General features: G+C 40.0%; 1 protein-coding gene across 1 annotated transcript in view; it reads left to right on the plus strand.

Annotated features, from left to right (window-relative positions):
* Nucleotides 1–24079, plus strand: part of LOC126100817 (uncharacterized) — a 157193-nt gene that overhangs the window by 110261 nt on the left and 22853 nt on the right. The window contains exons 10-11 of the mRNA XM_049911448.1: nucleotides 16615–16761; nucleotides 23199–23409. Of these exons, the coding sequence (XP_049767405.1) occupies nucleotides 16615–16761; nucleotides 23199–23409 (358 nt within the window). The remainder of the gene's footprint in view (nucleotides 1–16614; nucleotides 16762–23198; nucleotides 23410–24079) is intronic.

The raw sequence follows: 24079 nt of genomic DNA on the forward strand, positions 1-24079 counted from the left end.
CTTATGTTCCATGAATCTACTATATTTTATAGTTACCAGAGAGGCTAACTCAGCCACAAATTGGGTATAGAATCTGGTATGGATTCCATCTGGCCCTGGGGCTTTGTTCAATTTTAGCGATTCATCTGTTCTCAGTGCCACTGACATTGATATATATTTCACACATGTTTTTGGTGGTATAAGAAGTAAGTTAGGACAATGCTCCTATGTTTTAATCATGGGAGGTTCCAAAGAAACACTGCATTCATTTATTCATCAACCCTCGGGCGAGTACATGATAAGAGTTTTGATAAAATCTTAATTAAGAATTAGACCTTAAATTTATATTTAGGATACCACACTATCGTAGAACTCTTCTACCTCATCAATGCAGTCTGTACATGACTCTCAAAGTGTGTGTATGGTAGTTCTCTCACTGCAAGGGATGGTTTAGTATAAATCTTTAGGCTAGCATACTTGAAACTATTTTGAGTCTTACTATAGTGTAGTCTGTCTGTATTACTTGTTTCTTTTTCCATAACTGTGGATAGAACTTCTGTAAGTTAAAGTCTCTGGTTGCTGTCTTTATGAGAAGAGCTAGGCTTTAATATAAAGGGAAGATAGTCAATATTGTTTGTTCTTTGAAATGTGGCTGGTGTAATGCTCTGTTTGGAATGCTTGTAATTGTTCTCCACATAAACACTGTTTTTGCACCAGAAGAATTGCCCCATATGTTATTTCCACAAGTTAAATGAGAGTGGAAGAAAGCATAATAGATTGACTGAAGCTGTTCATTACTAGGACCTGGATTTTAATTACCTAAAAAACAGTGAAATATGCAAGCATTTATGACCTGAAACTTACATAAATATGACCTTAAAAAATAAAATATGACTTAATAGAAGTTTATTGAAAGCATTCTTGTTTGTTTGTTTAATTTTTTATTCACCATAGAGTAATACAAAATTCACTTTTCAAAATATTGTAAGTATAGTTCTTTCTTTCTGTAGGGTTTGTGGCTAATTTGCACCTATTTTTTGAATGTCTGAATGTTTTATTTTCTGGACATAAAGTACAGTGAAAAGATCATCTATTGAAACTGTAAAACAATGTTTTTATTTCTACATAGTATTTAAAGTGTTTCGCATTATTTAAAACCATATGTCAAACTTCAGTATCTGCAAAGTTGCACTGGATCACAAAGTGCATTTTCAGATTTTCCATTGTCAAAGATCTTCGGTTGTCGCTGAGGATAGTTTTGTACCTGGAAAAGCTCCTCTCCACTTCACAAGACGTCACTGGAGTGTATTTGAAGGCAGCCAGGTCACCGAGTTCAGCTTTGTTTCAGTATCTTCAAATGTTGTGTAATTCCCTGAAAGACTGTCCCTAATTTTGCACGGTGTAGAATATCCAGGATTCCATTGGGGAACACTTTGCCATTTGGTTTTCACTTTGTCAGCCACATGACCATGACCACGACGAGCTCGACCCAACTCACTCTGCACATGTTGCACAATACTCAGGGCCTCACATAGCTGCGTGCCAACAGCTTCCAGTCATTTGATGGCTTTTGATACCACTGAAAAATTGATGTTGATGTATGCCAAGTTTTGAGACAATGTATCTGTAAAAACTTCTTTCACATTTTTGATAGCACTTGATTCATCGCTATCAAGCTCACAGACAATTGTCTTTATTTGGGTGTAGTTGGTGCAGTAATACTCAGCAGCATTAAGCCAAGAACCGCATTGTATAAGAACAGGTTTAGGTGGGTGGCGCGTTGAAGGTGCTTGTTCCTTGAATTTCTGCACCCGTAGTGGAGCCTTCACATAGATTTTCTTGCCACAGGAAATTAATTTGTCAACATCAGGGTAATTTGATCGCACCTCTTCGGCAACTCTGAGCAACGCATGCGCAAGGCAAGTGGCGTACACCATACTGGGGTAGAGAATCTGAAGCCCTTTGGCTGCTTTAGCCATATATGAAGCACCATGTGTTACAAGCAGCAAAACATTGTCTCTTTTCACACCATCTGGCACAGTAGCTTCAGAGAGTTGTCAAACAAAATAGCAATCGTCAAATTGTTTACTCTATCGAGAGTTTTGCACGTTAGAAAGGAACGTATCTCCAGGGCCATCAACTTTTAGAACACCAACAACAACATCATTTGCAATATATCACCCACTAATATCCATAGTTTCATCTATCAACAGCCAGATCTTTTGCTCAGCAATAGTAATTCTTATTTTGTTGATCACATCATTGTAGCATACGGATAAATAGTTCTTTGTCAGTGTAGATCATCTGGAACAGGATGTGTTGTGTACTTCTCCAAGAACCGTCTGAAGCGTAGATTCTTCAGCTTTTCCAATGGGATGTTGCAGGCCACTATCATCTCACACAAATCCTTGCAGAATGATTGCACAGTTGACTATTGACCTGTCTGTTCAAATAACAGAGTTTGCCTGCTGTTATTTTCAGCACTTCATTTCACACAGCTGCTGTGGTTAGCGGCATTACAGTGTTGTTGCACATTAAAGTGCTTTTCTGCACTAACTTTAACTTCACACAGTTTACAAAATAATATTTCCCCATCAGTACTATAGAACTTCTCTCCAAATCCTCGAACATATCCTCGCAACTTCACGCTGTCGGAGCACTTTGTTTAGGCATGTTCAACAAGGCAAAGGCTGTATTCAAACTGGTTACTGAGTACACCTGTGCGACTGCAATGATTATTACGGCAGAAGCCGCATTTGTTGGCTCTGAGAGCGTATTGTCGACTGTGCGTAACAATGTTTTATGTTTGCGAAACAACTGTTGTGGTACATCAATTTTCTGCTACAGTCTTGAGAAATAAATCTGTGTACTAATTTATCTGTTTATCGTTCACAAATACACGTTAAATATAGTCTCGTGAGCAATATATTCGTTTTCTTACTTGTGTGTCCCGTAAGATAAGAGAAAAACGGTATATGCATTTTTGGCAGAAGTTGACGGAAATATGACCTATATTAAAAGTTAGCCGTAATATGACCTATTGCTAATATTTGTTGAAATATGACTCTATATGCACAACCAAAATACATTTTTCAACACTAAAAAGCCTAGATTTGTGTATAAATTGTTCTAAAATTCACCCTATAGTTCAGAAAAAAATATGACTTGTCATTAAAATCCGGGCTCTATTCATTACTGAGACAGGGTTTTAATTTGCATAATAATTAAATCACATGTGATAATTCTATGCACAATTGGCCTGTGTGCGCTTCTCATTTTAGTTGTAGGTCCAAAAGTGTTCCTAGTAGTCTGGCAGATTCACACTCATTTACCATTTAATTTAATTTGTGGAGATAACATTTTATTATTTCACTTTTGCTTTTATTTAGTATTAGTTCAATTTTTGTAGCCATTGCCTAGAGATACCCAACATTATCATTGTTTGATTTTCATTTCATCTATTTAAGGAATGGTCATTATGACAGTTGAATTATCAGCATATATTACTGTCATGTAGGACAAAGAACTGTGTAGGTCATTCATGTAGATTAGAAACAGAAAATGTCCCAGGACAGAATCTTGTGGCACTCCTTTAGCAACAGGTAGGGCATTTGATCCACAGTTATTTACATTGACAACTATTAGATATCACATGATACAGTTTCAGATGCTTTGCTCAGGTCAAGGAGCATAGAACGAACAAAAGAATGGCTTTCAAAACATTCAGAAACATCAGAAATGCGAGTTTTTACAGCTTCAGTGGTAGATATACCTAGCCTAAAGCCATACCACAAAGAAGAGATTAGCTTACTGTTTTCAAAGTAGCTGCAGAGTTGCTCTTTCACACGATGTTCTATGACCTTTGATATCAAATAATGGAAAATTCGAGATGGAATAATGACAACATTGTAAAAAGGATAGATTGCTACTCACCGTATAGTACATATGTTGAGTCATAGACAGGCATAACAAAAAGACTGCTAAACAAGTAAATTTTTCAGCTAAAAGCTGCCTTCTGAATGATTTCCCCCCCCCCCCCCCCCACACACACACACACACATACATACATACATACATACATTTACACATGTGCCTACAATTGCTATATTCCCAGACCTCTGAAAAGTATTTTCACTTCATTGTTGCAGTGTTCACGTTGATGCTTCCCATCAGTTAGGAAACAGTCGTGCTCCCATTCGTAGTTGGAGACAGTCATTATAACATGACAGTCATTATAACATGATTAGTTGCCATGTACTTTTGTGAAAGTAAGCATCCATTTATGGGGTGGTGAAAAGTCTGTGGTGAACAGAGCGTGTACTTCCTTTAAGGCTGAAAAACAACAGGGCATGAGCAGATCAACATGACAGCCAGTAAAGAGAACTTCTGAATGCTAGTTTCAAGGAATGTGGAGAAACTTCATATCTTGTATCACCAGAAAAGAATTGTAGCAGGTGAGAGAAGTTTGCATTAGACAAGTTTACACAGAGAGTCATAAGAAGGAAAATACATGCTTTCTATGTGGAAAGTCAGTTTATAACAATAGCAGCCATATTGGAAAAGTTGAATACTGGGAGGTGGGAGACTTTCATAATTTGAGTGAAAAAACCCTTCAATGCATTGTTTGAAAATTAGGCTACACAGACAAAAAGTTCAACAAAAAACCTGTGCAGATGGGAAAAAAAAACATAATAGCAAGAAAAAGACTGTTTCATGCAGAAACACTAATGAGAGTTGATGTAGTGCAAATCATTCCAGAAAGCCTGTATGTTATGAGAAGAAAATGTTTTCTGCATCAGAAAATGTACATGATTATCATGACAAGAGTGGAATGTCTGGAAAGGAAGAACCTAAACACTGACCAGTTCTAGAAAAAGGATTAAAATCTGCTTCATTGGGAATGAAGATGGGTTCTTGCAAGATGGTGCTTTATGTTTTATTGCATAAAAATGATGTGCAAATTATAATTCTGAGATGAATGCCAAACACTAAGCAAAGCGGCTGAGGAACATTCTTGACAAAATTACCAGACAGATTTGTATTTGTTTTAGGTCAGGCTACCTATCACATAATGATAAATCCAATAGCCATCTTCAAAATGAAGAAAGTATTCTACCGTTGCATGGGTGGAGAGCAACAATACAGAGCTTCCATCTAATGCCGCATCATATGAGGAATTTACTAGAAGCCCACTGGTACACACATGACCACACTTCAGGTGACAAGAATACTTTTTGAAAGTGTATTCTGCTCAGTGGACAAGGATATAAAACGCCTGTGATGGCCTGTGGTGCACTGCAATTTCAATGCCATTGGATGTATTTGGGCCTTTGTCAAGGACAAGGTAAAAAAGGAGGACAAGCATTTTAAGACATGATACTTGTGTCGCACCACTGTGGGAAGTGTTCCCCAAAGTTTCTAGAGGAATTCAGTGAGTCATGTACACAAACTTGAAAGTTGTTATGCACACAGAGTTCAGTGACTTGAATAACAAGACCATTGCTGACCGGAGGGAGAGAACTGCAATAGCACCAGTGAGACCTCAGCTAACAAGGAAAGTGATTAAGTTAAGTTTTATTTCATTCATCGTTCTTTCCTGCAAAATTTATTTGAGCTAATCAATTTTTCATTTATATTAAAATGTACAATACATATCATGGTTCATGAATTGAGAGCTGCTTGTATGTCGAGTGTTCACTTGCAATTTCCCATATTGTTGTACATATATTGTAGCTACTAATGCATTTGCTTTGCAAATTCTTAGCTGACAAACATGAGGAGTGTTAATTACTAATGACATACAATGTAACCAACAAAAGTTCAAGCGTTACACTTGTGCTTTCTGTGCCACTTTAGCTTCAACAGTAAGCTCAATCACAGCATCTTGCTTTTGGTGTTATAGCAATGAAACAACTAGTCAGGAAATAACAAAAACCTTCCTGCAAATATAACAAGTTTTTATCTTTAAACTATGCAAAGGAAATTTTTCTCTTAAACACAGTTTGTTGTCTTCTGTCTCTCACCAAAAAATGTTTCAAAAAGCGTTTTCTTTTAAATACTATCACATATGTTGGCTGCATTTCAATTAAAATGTAATCACTAAATAAAAGTAGACATTTCCTGATTCCGGCAAGGTACAGCTCATTGGTGTTTGTCATGCAATGTAACCGGAATATAAGCTCAAAATCCGAAGTCAGTCATTATGAAATGGATAATAGGAGTAGTAAGAGTTTCTTGCACCTACAATACTTCCGTCTGCCTCATGGCATGCTCTTCCTTTTCCACCTGTCCACTACCATTCTCCCTCTGCCACCTGCCTCCTACGCATCCCCCTGCCCTCATCTTTTCTTTCTTTGACGATCTCCTCCTCACCACTCTCTCAGTCCATCTCTCTTCCACCCCCTCTCTCTCTCCGTCTACCACTTACCCCCACAGTACTTCTTCCCAGTAGTGTGTGTACCAAAGTAGGCTGAAATTGAGCCAGCAATTCAGGAGGATGTGTAGGGGACACACACACACACACACACACACACACACACACACACACACACACACACAATATGGTACAGACTCAGCCATGTGATATGATCATATGTCCCACCAAAACCTGTTGATAAAATTATCGGCCCACTTCAGTGCTTATCCTTGTGACCTTGTTAAAACACTGAATAGCACAAATAAGAGGGAAACAGCATTACATACTTCTAAAGCAGCAGTCGGCAACTGGCAGACCGCGGTCCAGATCTGGATGGTGGGAGGTCAAAAACTGACCTGCCAAAAATGTTTTGAAATTATAAATTACATACTCACATTATTTTTAAAAAAATATTTTTCTGTAGATAACAGTTCATTTGATTTCCACCCTTATAACTTTTTCTAGTTGTGTGTGATTAACTGCTAAGTAATTAGAATTCTTAACGGTTAGTTGTAAATGTATTAAATACATAATTGTTTTGCTGTGCAGCGCAGGAGAGTGCGGTGAAGAGTGGGGGTGGAAGGGAACAAGCTGTCGCAGCATGTTATGTCGATCCACATAAAAGCTCTGGACACATGAATACAACCCAAAAATTTTATTTAATGAACAAGGAAATTTTATAAATTGATTTCAGACTCTGGCAACCTCTGAAAACTCAATTAAATCGGAGAAAGCATATACATTTAAACAATATCTTTTTGTGCTCGTAACTCAAACAGTATCTTATATCTATTTTATGAAACTTCAGCCGAGTTCATTCGCCAGCGATGATTGACAATGAAGCACCTCCTTTGCGCTGCAGCTCCTTTGGTGTACAGCAGCAATCACTTTGACACAGAAGTAGCTCCTTTTGCAGTGGATGGATATGGCAGGTCTTGTGTCTGAGTCTTCCACAAGGGTATCATCCTTGTGGCTGGGGACTGGGGATGGGAGTGATATAGAGATCGACTAAGATGATGTGAAGGATGGGTGGTCAGCAGAACACTGCTTTAGGAGGGGAAGGAAGTATCTTGGGTAGGATGTCCCTCATTTCAGAGCATGATGACAGATAATCAAAACACTGATGAAGGATGTGGTTCACTCGTTCGTCACAGGTGGTTTTGGATGACAAATGGGACACTTCTTTATGGTTCATTCATGGGATGGACGTGAGAGTCAGATGTGTGTGGGGACATGGCACAGGAGAGTTGTTTGTGTATTTGGTATGGAAGATTTTGCCTGTTGGCAAAGGCCTTTCTCAGGCCTTCAACATACTGAGCGAGGGAGTTCTCATCTCTGCAGATGTATTTGTCAAGGGTAGCCATGCTGTATGGGAGGGATTTTTTGGTGTGGAAGGGGTGGCAGCTGTCAAAGTGCAGGTACTGTTGGTGATTGATGGGTTTGATGTGGACTGAGATCTGGATGGAGCCATCTGTGAGGAGGAGATTGACATCTAGGAAGGTGGCACGGCACAATAGGTGTAGTACCAGGTGAAGTGGATGGGGGAGAACGTGTTGAGATTATGGAGGAAGGATAATAGAGTATCCTGGCCTTGGGTCCAGATTATAAAGATATCATCAATAAACCTGGGAAGCTAGGAACATTTCCTTTAAGTGGCACATGAAGAGGTTGACATAGGAGGGTCCACGCAGATGCCCATGGTTGTGCCACTAATTTGTTTGTATACCTTCCTTCCAAAGGTGAAGTAGTTAAGGGTTAGGATGTGGTTGGTTAGGTATATGAGGAATGAAGTGGTGGGTTTGGAATCTACAGGGTGTAGGGGGAGAGGTAGTGTTCAGTTACTGCAAGGCCATAGACATGAGGTATGTTGGTGTGTAACAACGTTGCATCTACAGTGACGAGTAGGGACCCAGGAGGTAACAGTGTGGGAATGGTGCAGAGCTGGTGCAGGAAGTGGTTGGTATCTTTGATGTGGGAGGCTAGGTTGAGGACAATTGGTTGCATGTGTTGGTCAACAAGGGCTGAAATTCTTACGGTGGGAGCACTGTAACCAGCAACAATGGGGTGCTCAGGATTTGTTAGGTTTGTGGATTTCAGGCAGCACATAGAATGTTGCATTGCGGGCTGCTGTTGGAGTGAGCAGGGAAATTGATTCAGGGGAGAGGTTCTAGAAATGGCCTAAGGACTTCAGCAGGAATTGGAAGTTATATTGGACTTCTGGGTTGGGGTCACTTTGGCAGAGCTTGCATGTAGAGGTGTAGGACATCAGGTGGAGGTCCTCTGTCAATTAGTCACTCCAGTTTGTCACAACAGTGGTGGAACTTTTGTCTGCTGGAGCATGATCAGGTCAGGATCCATTTTTAGGTTGTGCCAGTCAGTCCTTTCTTTTGCTGAATGGTTGCTGTTTTTAGGGAGGGACCTGGGGAAGGATAGCGAGTCCGAGTTGGAAGTTAGGTATTCCTGGAAGGTGACACAGGGATGTTTAGGTGGAAGTGTGGGAGGGTTACAGTTGGATGGTGGTACAAATTGGGGCAGACAGTGTTCGATGTTAGGATTGCATTGGTTTTGGTTGGGGGAGTTGGTGGCAAAGAAGTGTTTCCACTGTAGGGAGCAGGAGAAGAAGAGGAGATCTTTCAAAAGTCAACATGGTTAAACCTAGGAATAGAGCTGAATGTGAGGCCTTTGGATGGGACTGAAACTTCTGTAGGTCGGAGGATTTTGGTGGAGAGGTTAACAACATTGTTTTGGTATTGTATCAGTTCTGGATTGCATGCAGTGCTGGTAGGGGGTTTTGGGATTTTACGCTGGGTGGGGGTTGGATAGCAGTGCCCCAAGGATTTCAGCAGGCTGGATAACTTGTGGAGATGGTGTTTGAAATGTTCTTCCTAAATTGATATCATGACCATCCAACACCCAGAACAACATTCCAAACACCTCCTCTGCAAGTTATCCAGCCCGCTGAAATCCTATTCCCACCTTGGGCCACTACTATCCAACCCCACCCAACTCCCAATGTTCCTCCTCATCAACCCCTCATAGCACCAGAACCTGCGTAACTGACATTTTCAACTTACCACATCCTCCAAAACCCCCTACCAACAAACCACTAAATCCAGAACCGAAATAATACCAGAGCACTGTTGCTAATCTCTCCACCAAAATCCTCAGCCCCACAGAAGTTTCAGTCCTATCCAAAGGCCTCACATTCAGACCTACTCCCAGGTTTAACTTTGTTGGACTTGTGAAATAAATACTTTCCTTATCTCACTCCCTACAGTGGAAACGCTTCGTTGCCACCAACCCCTCCAACTAAATCCAGTCCAATCCTAACAATGAACATTGCATGTCCCAGTTTGTACCATTCAATTGTGACCCTCCCATACTTCTGCTTAACCTTCCCCTAGCCACCTACCAGGATTTCCTAACTTCCAACCTGGGCACGCTATCCTTCCCTAAGAACAACAACCTTTCAGTAGAAGAAAGATCTCCCCTACACAACCTAAAAACGGATCCTGACCTGATCAAACTCCTGGCAGACATAGGTTTCACCACTTTTGTGACGAAATGGAGTGAATCCGTTTCCTTGCTCACCCCAACAGCAGCCTGTGCTGCCTGAAATCCAAAAACCTAACAAATCCCGGGCCCCTTAATTATCACTGGTTACAGTGCTCCCATCGAAAGAATTTCAGCCCTTGTTGACCAACACATGCAACCAATTGTCCTCAACCTAGCCTCCCACATCAAAGATACCAACCACTTCCTGCACTAGCTCTGCACCATTCCCACACTGTTACCTCCTGGGTCCCTACTCATCACTGTAGATGCAACCTTGTTATACACCAACATACCTCATGCCCACGGCCTTGCCGTAACTGAACACTACCTCTCCCCCTACACCCTGTAGATTCCAAACCCACCACTTCATTCCTCATACACCTTACCAACCACATCCTAACCCTTAACTACTTCACCTTTGGAAGGAAGGTATACAAACAAATTAGTGGCACAACTATGGGCATCTGTGTGGCACCCTCTTATGTCAGCCTCTTCATGGGCCACCTAAAGGAAATGTTCCTAGCTTCCCAGGTTTATTGATGATATCTTTATAATCTGGACCCAAGGCCAGGATACTCTATTATCCTTCCTCCATAATCTCAACGCGTTCTCCCCCATCCACTTCACCTGGTACTCCACCTATTGTGCCGTGCCACCTTCCTAGATGTCGATCTCCTCCTCACAGATGGCTCCATCCACATCTCAGTCCACATCAAACCCATCAATCACCAACAGTACTTGCACTTTGACAGCTGCCACCCCTTCCACACAAAAAATTCCTTACCATACAGCCTGGCTACCAATGACAGACACATCTGCAGTGATAAGAACTCCCTGACTCAGTATGCTGGAGGCTTCACATAGACCTTCGCAGACAAACAATATTTTCCATACCTAATTCACAAACAATCCTCCCGTGCCATGTCCCCACACACATCTGACTCTCATGTCCATCCCATGAATGAACCAGAAAGAAGTGCCCCCTTTGTCACCCAAAACCACCTGTGACTGGAACACTTTGATTATCGGTCATCATGCTCTGAAATGAGGGTCATCCTACTCAAGAGACTTCCATCCCCTCGCAAAGCAGTGTTCCACCACCCACCCAACCTTCACAACATGTTATTCAATCTGTATGTCAGTCCCACGCCCAGTCCCCTGCCAGGGGGATGATACTCTTGTGAGAGATCCAGATGCAAGTCCTGCCATATCCATCCACCCAGCACTTCTTACTCCCATCCCATCACAGGCTTATCCTGCCCCATGAGACACTGGGCCACCTGTGAAAGCAGCCATATTATGTACCAGCTCTGCTGCAACCACTGCACAGTTTTTTACATAGATATGACAACCATCCAGCTGTCAACCAGAATCAATGGCCACCATCAAACTGTCGCCAAAAACAAGGCCGACCACCCAGTGGCACAACAGTCAGCAGAGTGCGACATGAGAGATTTCAGTGGCTTCTTCATAACCTGTACCATTTGAATCCTCCCCACCACCACCAGCTTTTCTGAGCTGCACAGATGGGAGCTATCTGTACAGCACATCCTTCATTTCTGTAACCTTCCTGGCCTAAACCTGAGGCAAATCGCTTTCCCCCTAGCCCCCATCCACTAGTGTGTGTAAGGGTTGGGGGAGGGGGGGAGGGGCTGTTGCTTGCGTGTGTGCACACCACCAGTTTCCCATCACCCCCACCCAAATATGTGTCAGCTACTTCTGTCCTGCCATCTAACGCCATAATCTGTGATATCGTGCACTCAGCTATCTGCCACCTGCCTTCTCTATTTGCACTCTTACTTGCCCATGGATGTGTCTCCCCTCCCTGCCATGAGTCGCTAGACACCTCCCCCCAACCCTGTCCCTGCCTCCCACCTCTCTTCATACCCCACCCCACCCCAACCCACGCCACCCTGCACCCCTACCTCACCCCAGTACACTCACCATGGGCCAGGAAAGAACTGGCAGTTCAATGAGCACAATGTAAGGAGACGTGCGTGCGTGCGTGCGTGCGTGTGTGCGTGTGTGTGTGTGTGTGTGTGTGTGTGTGTTGCATTTCCTAATTCGTTATTCTCAACCAGAACTTTCCGTGCATTATTATTGCTTGATTTTATATTTTTGAGTGAAAATTAAAATAAAGATAGCACTGAATATAGATGTTTTCTTGATTTTTCAGTACAAACAGGCCTATCTGTTGTATTTCATATTTTTGTGAGTGAAAATAAAATAAAAAATAGTGAAACATATAATTTCTTTTCTGGGTTTTTAATACGGATATGCCTATCTATTGTATTTGATATTAGTCTGAGAATGAAAATTAAAATAAAAAATTAGTAAGGAATATGAGGTTTTTCTTCAGGACATCGATACAGATTCTTAAAAGTATCAGATCCTAAAATTGCTTGCCGATTCCTGTTTTAAAGTAATCTACATTAACAAAATACCAGCAGGTGATTGTAGAACATTTTTATGTTGTTGTTGTGGTCTTCAGTCCTGAGACTGGTTTGATGCAGCTCTCCATGCTACTCTATCCTGTGCAAGCTTTTTCATCTCCCAATACTTAATGTAACCTACATCCTTCTGAATCTGCTTAGTGTATTCATCTCTTGGTCTCCCTCTACGATTTTTACCCTCCTCACCAGATGGTAGAGTTTTGTCAGGACTGGCTCTCCTAAGGCGGTCAGTAGTTCTAATGGAATGTTGTCTGCTCCTGGGGCCTTGTTTCGACTTAGGTTTTTCAGTGCTCTGTCAAACTCTTCACGCAGTATCGTATCTCCCATTTCATCTTCATCTACACCATCTTCCATTTCCATAATATTGTCCTCAAGTACATTGCCCTTGTATAGACCCTCTGTATACTCTTTCCACCTTTCTGCTTTCCCTTCTTTGCTTAGAACTGGGTTTCCATCTGAGCGCTTGATGTTCATACAAGTGGTTCTCTTTTCTCCAAAGGTCTCTTTAATTTTCCTGTAGGCAGTATCTATCTTACCACTAGTGAGATAAGCCTCTACATCCTTACATTTGTCCTCTAGTCATCCCTGCTTAGCCATTTTGCGCTTCCTGTCGATCTCATTTTTGCGACATTTGTATTCCTTTTTGCCTCCTTCATTTACTACATTTTAATATTTTCTCCTTTCATAAATTAAATTCAATATTTCTTCTGTTACCCAAGGATTTCTAAGAGCCCTGGTCTTTTTACCTACTTGATCCTCTGCTGCCTTCAATACTTCATTCCTCAGAGCTACCCATTCTTCTTCTACTTTATTTCTTTGCCCCATTCGTGACAATTGTTCCCTCATGCTCTCCCGGAAACTCTCTACAACCTCTGGTTTAGTCAGTTTATTCAGGTCCCATCTCCTTAAATTCCCATCTTTTTGCAGTTTCTTCAGTTATAATCTACAGTTCATAACCAAAAGATTGTGGTCAGAGTCCACATCTGCCCCTGGAAATGTCTTACAGTTTAATACCTGGTTCCTAAATCTCTGTCTTACCATTATATAATCTATCTGATACCTTCTAGTATCTCCAGGGTTCTTCCATGTGTACAACCTTCTTTTATGATTCTTGAACCAAGTGTTAGCTATGATTAAGTTGTGCTCTGTGCAAAATTCTACTAGACGGCTTCCTGTTTCATTTCTTACCCCCAATTCGTATTCACCTACTATGTTTCCTTCTCTCCCTTTTCCTACTCTCGAATTCCAGTTGCCCATGACTATTAAATTTTCGTCTCCCTTCACTGCCTGAATAATTTCTTTTATCTCATCATACATTTCATCAATTTCTTCATCTGCAGAGTTAGTTGGCATATAAACTTGTACTATTGTAGTAGGCGTGGGCTTCGTGTCTATCTTGGCCACAATAATGCGTTCACTATGCTGTTTGTAGTAGCTTACGTGCACTCCCTATTTTTTTTATTCATTATTAAACCTACTCCTGCGTTACCCCTACTTGATTTTGTATTTATAACCCTGTATTCACCTCACCAAAAGTCTTGTACCTCCTGCCACCGAACTTCACTAATTCCCACTATATCTAACTTTCACCTGTCCATTTCCCTTTTTAAATTTTCTAACCTACCTGCCCGATTAAGGGATCTGACATTCCACGCTCCGATCCGTAGAACGCCAGTTTTCTTTCCCCTGATAATGACGTCCTTTTGAGTAGTCCCCGCCCGGAGATCCGAATGGGAGACTATTTTACCTCCGGAATATTTTACCCAAGAGGACACCATCATCATTTAACCATACAGTAAAGCTGCATGCCCTTGGGAAAAATTACGGCTGTAGTTTCCCCCTTGCTTTCAGCCATTCGCAGTACCAGCACAGCAAGGCCATTTTGGTTAGTGTTACAAGGCCAGCCAGCTCAGTCAATCATCCAGACTGTTGCCCGTGCAACTACTGAAAAGGCTGCTGCCCCTCTTCAGGAACCACATGTTTGTCTGGCCTCTCAACAGATACTCCTCCGTTGTGGTTGCACCTACGGTACGCCCATCTGTATCGCTGAGGCACGCAAACCTCCCCACCAATGGCAAGGTCCGTCGTTCATGGTGGGGCATTTTTATGGATCAAGCCCTTAACATCCCCATTGCTTGGTCTAGCAGTACACTTATACAAATAATGAGTCATGTACGTACTAAATTTGGGTTGAAATTGGTGCAGGCATCCGTGTCAGTAATGCTTTTATATCAACCCTCAGCCATTGCGGTACTAGTGCTACTGTCACAGGTTGTTGTTTCCTCCACCCCCCCTCTCCCCCCCCCACCCTCCACCCCCACCCCCAATTGATCCAATTGTAAAGTTTGATGGAAATTGCTTTGGGTATTACAGAAAGGGGCTGATATGCTGGTGTCAGTGTCTTTGCCTCCCCCTGCCTCTTCCCCCACCTCAAGCCTAGCAACCCCAGAGACTATAGATTTGATACTAATATTAGTGGTTATCAACGTCACAGGAGCATATTACCCTCACAGTATTTTTATACAAATAATGAGTGATGCGTACACAAAATTTGGTAAAAATTACTCCAGATATTCCTGTGTTAAACTTCTCTCTCCCCGTTTTCCCCCACTACATCCCCATCCCTGTGGAAGGTAGGTATTGTTTACTCATACAGTGCTTGTTTCCATATTTTAAATTGTGAAGGTTGAAACTTTAATAGTGGCAACTGTTTATTTACAGCTCGTACAAAATAGGTACATGTTTCAAAGTTTTACTGACCTTCAAAGTAGTCACCAGCATTGTGTATAACCCGTTGCCAATGATGTGGAAGTCGTAGGATACTCTTAGCAGTGTCAGTTGTGTTGACAGTTCGAGCAGTGTGGTCTATTGCCCGATGAATTTGTAGCAGTTCTGAGGTGAATGCCATGAAGTGTTTCCTTCAGTTTAGAAACAGAGTTGAACTTACGACGACTTAAGTCAGGGGAGTGCAGTAGGTGGTATATCATGGGAGTGCAGTAGATGGTATGTCACTTAGCAGCCCCATCAGTCAAACAAATCAGTAACAGCTTGCACTGTACATGCTTGAGTGTTGTCCTGCAAAATGATGGTCAAGTCCTGCTGTTCATTTTTGGAACACAACCTACAACCAGCTTAGAGACAGAAGTGATGACACTTCCTGCAGGATCTGACCATCATTTTGCAGGACAATGCTCAAGCACGTACAGTGCAAGCTGTTACTGATTTGTTTGACTGATGGGGCTGCTAAGTGCTATACCACCTACTGCACACCCCTGACTTAAGCCCTCGTGAATTCAACTCGATTTCTAAATTGAAGGAAACACTTCACGGCATTCGCTTCAGAACTGCTACAAATTCGTCGGGCAATACTAAACTGTAAATAAATAGCTGCCCAACCCTCGTATATGAGTAGCACATATGACTGATACCAATCCAGTGGTTTAAGAGGAGATGTGGTACATATACACTTACATCCATTTTTAAAATGTATATAGATATAGATTAACTCAATGAAGTTTTTGTGTTGCATATTAAATCTGTTTGAATGCACATTAACGTGGTACCTACCATACTTATGCCACTATCCTTTCCACAGACCTGACTGTTGTTTAATTGAATGTTAATGTTGCACAATGGCTTCCTTTGTTAATACGTAATACACTTTTGGAATTAGCCAAATGAGTTGGTCCCCTATGAAACCTATTTATCCTTGTGCCCTTTAGTTGTTGATCCTCATTCAAAATAGATGAATTGAACTGATTTACCATTTGAAGGATGATTTCTTACAATACTACTAAAATTAGGTTTGGACAGATTGTATGGTGTCAGCAGAACCATTAGTGTTCTCCTGTTATCATAAATATGTCTTACGTATAAAGAAAGAAATAGAATGCACTTGCTATAGATTTTCTTTAGGGTCGCAGAGTTTGTAGTTAGATGTTGTGATCGACTTTGCTTTCACAATCCATATAGCATCTTTCTATGTCTCATTCCAGACACCAAGTAGAAGTGATACATATGAGTAAATTTACCTCTTTTTGTAGACTTTCAAAAACCATGATCAAATTCTTTAGTTTGTCTTAAAAATGCTATTGGAACTGATGTGAGTAAGCAAGCATCATGCATTTTACTTAAATAATCTAAATAATGTTATGTTGTCATTTTTTCATTGTGTGTTGCATATATCAAGAATTTTTGTTTTGATTTATATAGGCTCGGGCAGAGGCATCTTGCTTGCACCAACTTCTTTACAGCAGCCAGCAGTGCTGTGAAGGGCTTGAACAAGAAAAGAGGTTACTGGCACAAAAGCTTGAGGAAGAAAAGTCTACTGCTGCATCTGCACATGCTCAACATGTACAGGTTAGTAGATATAGTCTTAGTGATGTTACTGGGCTAGCTCAGTGGTCTAGTGGTTAGCCTCGTAGGTGGCTGTAGGCAAGGAAGCCATGGGTAGATTACTGGTAACCATCTTCATATGTGGATAGGTCTGCTATAGAACTCACTCAGCTTTGTGGGCCAAATAAGAAGTTGCTCGATTAAATAAGAAATCAAAGTTACTTATAAGCTGTTAATGTGGCATTACACTGAAAGGCTTGCAGCAGGTTGGGTGCCACATGACATTTTGATGACTCTGCTATGTAAGGCTTCTCATTCTCAGTTTTACATGATCATTAACTTAATCTTTCTCATTTCACGCCTTTATCCATTATCTTTGTGTGTTTGTAGGTAGTCTTCAGCATCATTTTCTTTCATGTAAAGAAGTGTTGCCATCATTCAGTTAGAGCTCTAGTTTGGTTTTGCTGATTTGTGTTTGAGTGTCCCTTACCTAATCATGATATATTTTCATATATTGGTGTACATATTGATATGGCACACAAATATCAGAGTCAGTTCATGATTGAATATAAGTACCTCTCACTCTCATGTTGATAAGCACTGGATTCATTCTTCAGTTTTTATTCCACATAATCTATTGACTTACAAATTAAATTTCAGTGATGCTTAATTGCAAGACAATAATATTATATACATCAAAAATGAAACTCTCTACAAGAAAATTGAAAAACTTTCAGATACTATGCAAAAAAGGAGGATAAATTTTTATGGTTATCTTCTCAGTATGAATTCTAACAGATTAACCAAACAAATCTTTGACTTTTTATGTAACTGCAAAACGAAACCCAACTGGTTTAAGGAAACTGAGAAGGACCTAGTAGAATTAAAGATTTCAGATTTTTCAATCGAACAGCTAAATTAATTCCTAAAGATGGAAACATAAGGTTCCAAGACAAATCTACACAAAAGTCAAACCCTTTATCTCGGAAGAAGAGAGGAAAAGATCAGAAAGAATGAAGAAATACTAGGCCCTAAGAAAAGAACAATGCACAAAGAAATGCTTGATCCAGATACTCCAAAGAGGGTGAAATGATAAAAGAAGAAGAAGAAGAAGAAGATTCACTGTCAAATAAATCTTTCATACCTGAAATAAGTGAGATGTAAAACAAGGTGGAAAGACTTTTGTAGGTGGTTAATAAACAATGAATACTCTTAACTCAGAAATGACTGTAGATAATGTGGTGAGCCAGCCATTCTGACTTATGAAAAGTGTGTGGCTTAGTAAAACCTGGAGCCCTTTAAAGTTCCAGCTGAGGAAGTTATTGTCTCTCGTGTGATGACCTTTGTGACAGAGCTGTTGCTAAAGTTTATAAGTATAATAAAATGCTTTTGTCCTGCCTTTGTAATTGCTGGTAATGTAAAGTCTTTGGCAGTGGCTTGTCATCTGCTACATGGTAAGTCAAAAGAAACAACTGATGAACAGTGGATTTCACAGTTGACATGTAGAACTGGCAAGTTTATGTGAACACCTCAGCTTATTTAGCTTCACCAGGAGGAGGTTACAAGTAAGTTGAAAAAATCTAACCAAAATCTAACATCCTACTACAACAGGCAATGAAGCAGAAACCCTCTCCAGTTGCCACATATGCTTACATTGCTAACACTTGATTTAAGTATCATGAAAGCTGGTTGTATATGTGGAAGAAACCTGGGAACACTGGGAGATTTCAGATTCGTTATGTAATGGTAAGACAGACATTTTTGAACCAAATTCTGAAATGTTAAGACATTACCAGGGGCAGTTGTGTGCTCTGTCCACAATTTATTGGCTTTGAACTGTAGATTAAAACTGAAGAAATGGCGAAAAAGTAGGCAGTTATGGAGATGGGACCCCGGTAAGTTGAAAGCATGAGAGTTGAAGAAAAAAGACCACATCTAGTAAAAATCTTTAGCTATCAAAATAGATGTGGAATTTAACTGATGAAAGGAGAACATCTAAAAATGCAGCAATTGAAGCAGGTGAAAGGGAATACAAACATCTAAAAAATGAGATTGGCAAGAAATGCAGAATAGCTAAGCAGGAATGGCTAGAGGACAAATGTAAGGATTCAGAAGCATATTTTATGAGGGGAAAGGTAGACAAACTGCCCACAGGATAATTAAAGAAGCCTTTGGAGGAAAGAGAAGCAGCTGTATATCAAGAGCTCAGGTGGAAAACCAGTCCTAAGCAAAGAAGTGAAAGCAGAAAGGTGGAAGGACTATATAGAGGGTCTATACAAGCGAGACATACTTGAGGGTAGTATTATGGAAATGGAAGAGGTTGCAGGTGGAGATGAGATGGGTGATATGATACTACGAGAAGAGTTTGACAGAACACTGAAAGACCTAAGTTAAAACAAGATGACAAGACAACTAGATAACACTCCATCACTTACTTTAGTTCAAAAAGGGGTCCACTACTCAGGAACACTCATCTTCAATAATTTGCCAGCAAACATAAAAAATTTAGTTAAAAATAAAGATCAGTTTAAAAGGAGCCTGATAGACAAACTAGTGGCCAACTCCTTCTACTCCATCGACAATTTTTTTAATAGAAACAAATTATGTATTGTATATATTCATACTATTAATATTGTTATTTCAGCTTAAAAGAAGAAGAAGATTGACATGTTCTACACCCACGAGGATCTCCTCAGCACAGATCTATGGAACGAAAAACTAATCTAATCTAGAACTAATAATAGCCTCGGGAGAGCCAGCCATGAGAATACTATTGTGTCTTGTGTGCAAGATGTATGACACAGGCAAAATACCCTAAGACTTCAAGAATAATATAATAATTTCAGTTCCAAAGACTGCATGTGCTGACAGGTGTGAATGTTACTAAAATATCTGTTTAATAAGTCATAGGTGGCAAATACTAACCTGAATTCCTTACAGAAGAATAGAAAAACTGGTAGATGCCAATGTCGAGGAAGATCAGTTTGGATACTGAAGAAATGTAGAAACTTGTGAAGTAATACTACCCAATGACTTCTCTTAAAAGATAGGTTAAGGAAAAGCAAACTTATGTATATAACATTTGTAAACTTAGAGAATGTTTTTGACTGGAATGCAGTCTTTGAAATTATGAAGATAGCAGGGGAAAATACCAGGAGCAAAAGGCTTTTACAACTTGTACAAAAACCAGATGGCAGTTCTAGGAGTCAAGGGACAATGAAGGGAATCAGTGATTGAGAAGAAAGTGAGATAGGGTTGTAGTCTATTGCTGATGTTATTCAGTCTGAATATTGAGGAAGCAGTAAAGGAAACCAAAGAATAATTTAGTGTAGGAATTAAAGTTCAGAGAGAAGAAATAAAAACTTTGAGGTTTAGCAGTGACATTGTAATTCTGTCAGAGATAGCAAAGGAGCTGGAAGAACAGTTGAACAGAATAGACAGTATCTTGAAAGGAGAATATAAGATGAATTTCAGCAAAAGCAAAGCATGGATAATGAAATGTAGTCAAATTAAATTAAATAATGCTAAGGGAATTACATTAGGAAATGACACACTTAAAGTAGTAGATGAGTTTTGCTATTTGAACTACAAAATAACTGAAAATGGCTCAAGTAGAAAAAAAAAAATGTAGACAGGCAGTGGCAAAAAATGCACTTCTGAACAAGAGAAATTTGGTAACATTGGATTTAGATTTAAGTGTTAGGAAGTCTTTTTTTATGGTGTTTGTATGGAGTGTAGCTATGTATAAAAGTGAAACATGGACAATAAACAGTTTAGACAAGAAGAGAATAGAAGCTTTTGAGATGTGGGGCTTCAGAAGAATGCTGAAGATTAGATGGGTAGATCGTGTAATTAATGAGTAGTACTGAATAGATTTGAGGAGACAAGAAATTTTTGGCACAACTTGACTAAAAGAAGGGCTCAATTAATAGGGCACATTCTGAAAAGTCAAGGGATCACCAATTTAGTATTGGAGGGAAATGTGTGGGTTGAGGGGGGGAGGGTTAAAACTCATAGAGGGAGACCAAGTGATGAATACAGTAAGCAGATTCAGAAGGATGTAGGTTGCAGTAGATGGCGAGGCTTGCACAGGATAGAGTAGCTGGAGAGATGCATCTAACCAGTTTTGGACTGAAGACGACAACAACAACAGTCTTACATGAATGATTCGTTAATTGAATTGACAGAAAGTTATCTACACACAGTAAATACTTACCTGAAAAGAAATAAAAACATAAAAGATACATGTGAATCTTACAAAACAATGTCACAGAACATCAAACAAGAAAAAGACAGTGCATTTATTAGCTTGGAAGCAACTTAGGCAGTAAATATTTCCAAAAATTTACATTCTGAGTTAAAGCTATGAAGATCAGTGATCTAACCTCAAGAAACCAAAATAAAGAGAGTAGCACAGGGGAAGCCTCGAACAGTAACCTTTAATTGTCTCCATAAAGTTTCTAAACAACATAAATTCATATTTTTTATTATCGGTATCATGGATATGTAGCTTCAGACAACTGCTGCTGTTACATAAATTAAGTCACAACTTAAAAACATAAAATAAATGAGGAAGACGGAAAGGTAATTTGAAAACATGAAACGTCAACCATAAGATCATTTGATACAGTCTACATTGTGTACTAGTGTTTAAGCTGTATTGATGTTCAGTTAAGTACTTTATATACACAGTATGTAAAGAAAAATGGATTTTTTAAATGTAGCCATGTAATCCCAGTGATATACTCCAAATTTATAATTGTATCATGTCAGACTTCATGATTAAAAATTAATTTTTGTGTTAAACCTTGGTTCAGTATTTCTTTTTGAAAATTATGTTGTTTTACAATAAGTAAAAGCCATAGCAGAGAATATTTTGCAAAAAGTGAAGTAATATATAGTGACTTGAGTGGTAATGCAGCATGTAATAGCTGATTGGCAAATGATGATTACCAGGTTGCAGTTAAATACTCTTTTATTTATAGCACAGAGTTCACAGTGAAGTTCGGTTCTGGATAACAACTGAAAGATCATCCTTCATCACATAAGAGTAACAGAAACAAAGTCCACTGTAGTAACACCAATCCTGTTCTGAAATTCCATGCTAGGTGGCTGTGGAAGCAATGCTCGTAGTGCAGTGCAGTGTATTGTGTTGTGTTGTGAAGCAAATGCAGTGAATTGTATTGTGTTATGACATCACAGCACAGAGATGGCACAGCGGTGTAGATGCGAGCCTCTGGGCTGGTATCTGCGAAGCTCTGACTGATGGGCTGCAAGGTGCAGATGGTTGAGTCACAACTTGAATGGCCTGCAGATGAAATGTGATCCCTCAATAGCAGCACCGCTGTTGCAAATGTGCCGGCAGATTGTGAGTTTGGCTGGCACCCCTGATGGCACTTATCTGATCGGTGTATCAACAGATTGTTTAGACTTGCTACAATGTCCACAACACACAGTGCCCTTGTGATGTTTGTAAATAATCTCCAAAGGAGGAATGCAAACAGTCCAAGGATAGGCAAACCTAGAGGATGAGGATGTGCTGGAAGTGCAGTGTAGTTGGTGTACGACCGATACATGATCTGACAATGCTGCATGAAGTGCAGATGAGTCATAAGTATAGCATGTTTAATTATACCTGGTTAAAATTCTAGTGTTCCTTCAAATTCCTGTTGACATTAGAATACTGTATTCTTCGGCCAGCTTGCTCTTAAAACTTGATTATATTAAATTAATTATTAAGATCCCATTTGACCAGTGAGAGAATGAATCACTCCATAGTATATGGTCCCAAAGAGAAGTTACGCAGAAGAAGAATGGGTTAGAAGTGGATTTTTACTATATTGGGTATATTTTATGGCAAAGCAATCAAGAGAAGTCAGGACAGGCCATGAAATTTTAGGAGTGAGTTATGGATGTAGTCCAATGAGGATGTGGGTCAAATTATAGTTTCATAAAACTCCATTTATGAGTGTGTGAGAAGCTATTAACAAGATTATACTGAGATTAGCTTTTGATGGGATTACATAATATTCCACCGAGCTGTGATGTTTTTAGATTGAGTAATTGATAAACTGACAAAATAAATGAGTTAATTATGTATTGTCAGATGACTCCATCACATGATCTAATAATATACCTAGTGACGTTAAATAGCTGGTAGGTATGTCCCATTTATTGAGTTGATTACTTTCCACTTTGGCAAAAACCAACATTCATTATTTTCCTCTTGTCCTGTCATGTTGTATCTTCCTTAGCCCGAGGTCCTTTTCTCCCCCCCCTCCCCCCCCCCCCCCCTCCCTCTCCCTACAACTTTTCCTTCCGGCCAGTTAAGCAGCACATCTGGTACTGAGACCTAACATTCACACTTCTGTCAGTAGCAATAGTATCTATTTTTATTTATCTTTGAGGATGCTTCTTCTTATAGATGTTTAGTCAGACAACTTTGATATCTATTGTTTTAGGACTTTAAAGAGAAGCAGAGAGTAATCTTAGGTTTGACAAACAATGTGGAAGAACTTAAAGCAAAATTGTCAATGAAGGAAAAAGATCTTGAAGCAAGCAAGCAGAAGATCGATGAACAACTTAAGAAAATAAATAATCTTAATAAGGAAATAGCAGACAAGATAGCAGAGATGAAAAATTTGGAAAAGGAGGCAACAGCTAAAAATGCAGGTAGGTTTGAACAAGCTAGTATGTTAGCCATTTCTACCTCTGTTGTGCAGTTAAAATTATTGCTGTACCACTTTAATGCTATTCTGTGTGCATGGATAGCTAGCTGTTCCTGCTGATTAAGAAAGTACGTTAACAAAGGTAGCAATTTTTTAAAAGACAGTAACAGCAAGAAGTTATTTGTGAAGCTAATGAAAAGCTCTCTGATTTCCAGCCGGGTGTCAGTATTATAAAAAAACTGCGACATTTTAACAGATGACATAGTTATTATCTTCTGGCGAAGTGTTGCCATTTTGCGGAGGCTGTCCTACTTATATCTGTGGTGTGCCCACCTCCTCCTGGCTCCGGCAGGCTGGAATACAGAAAGGCTGGCAGATGGGCTGCAGGTGAAGTCGTGGAGGTGGGGTAGGTGGCACACAATTCGAATCTGTGTCGGGCATTCCAGCCATCTTGTAAGGAGAACAGTGGTGGGTGCACCCTTGATGAATTGCCACTAAAACTGGATTCCATGCTGCACTCGGTTGGTATCCTTTGTCTCTGTTTGCAAGATTCATGCGAATACGAATCTCGATGGACTCTTTTATGATGCTGTCGTGATAGTCGGGGGCTTGGCAGAGCACCTTGGTGTTTCCGAAGTAAAAAAATGTGGTCTTCCTTGATGCTGCACGTATAA

The sequence above is a fragment of the Schistocerca cancellata genome, chromosome 9 (assembly GCF_023864275.1).
Source record: "Schistocerca cancellata isolate TAMUIC-IGC-003103 chromosome 9, iqSchCanc2.1, whole genome shotgun sequence".
NCBI lineage: Eukaryota > Metazoa > Arthropoda > Insecta > Orthoptera > Acrididae > Schistocerca > Schistocerca cancellata.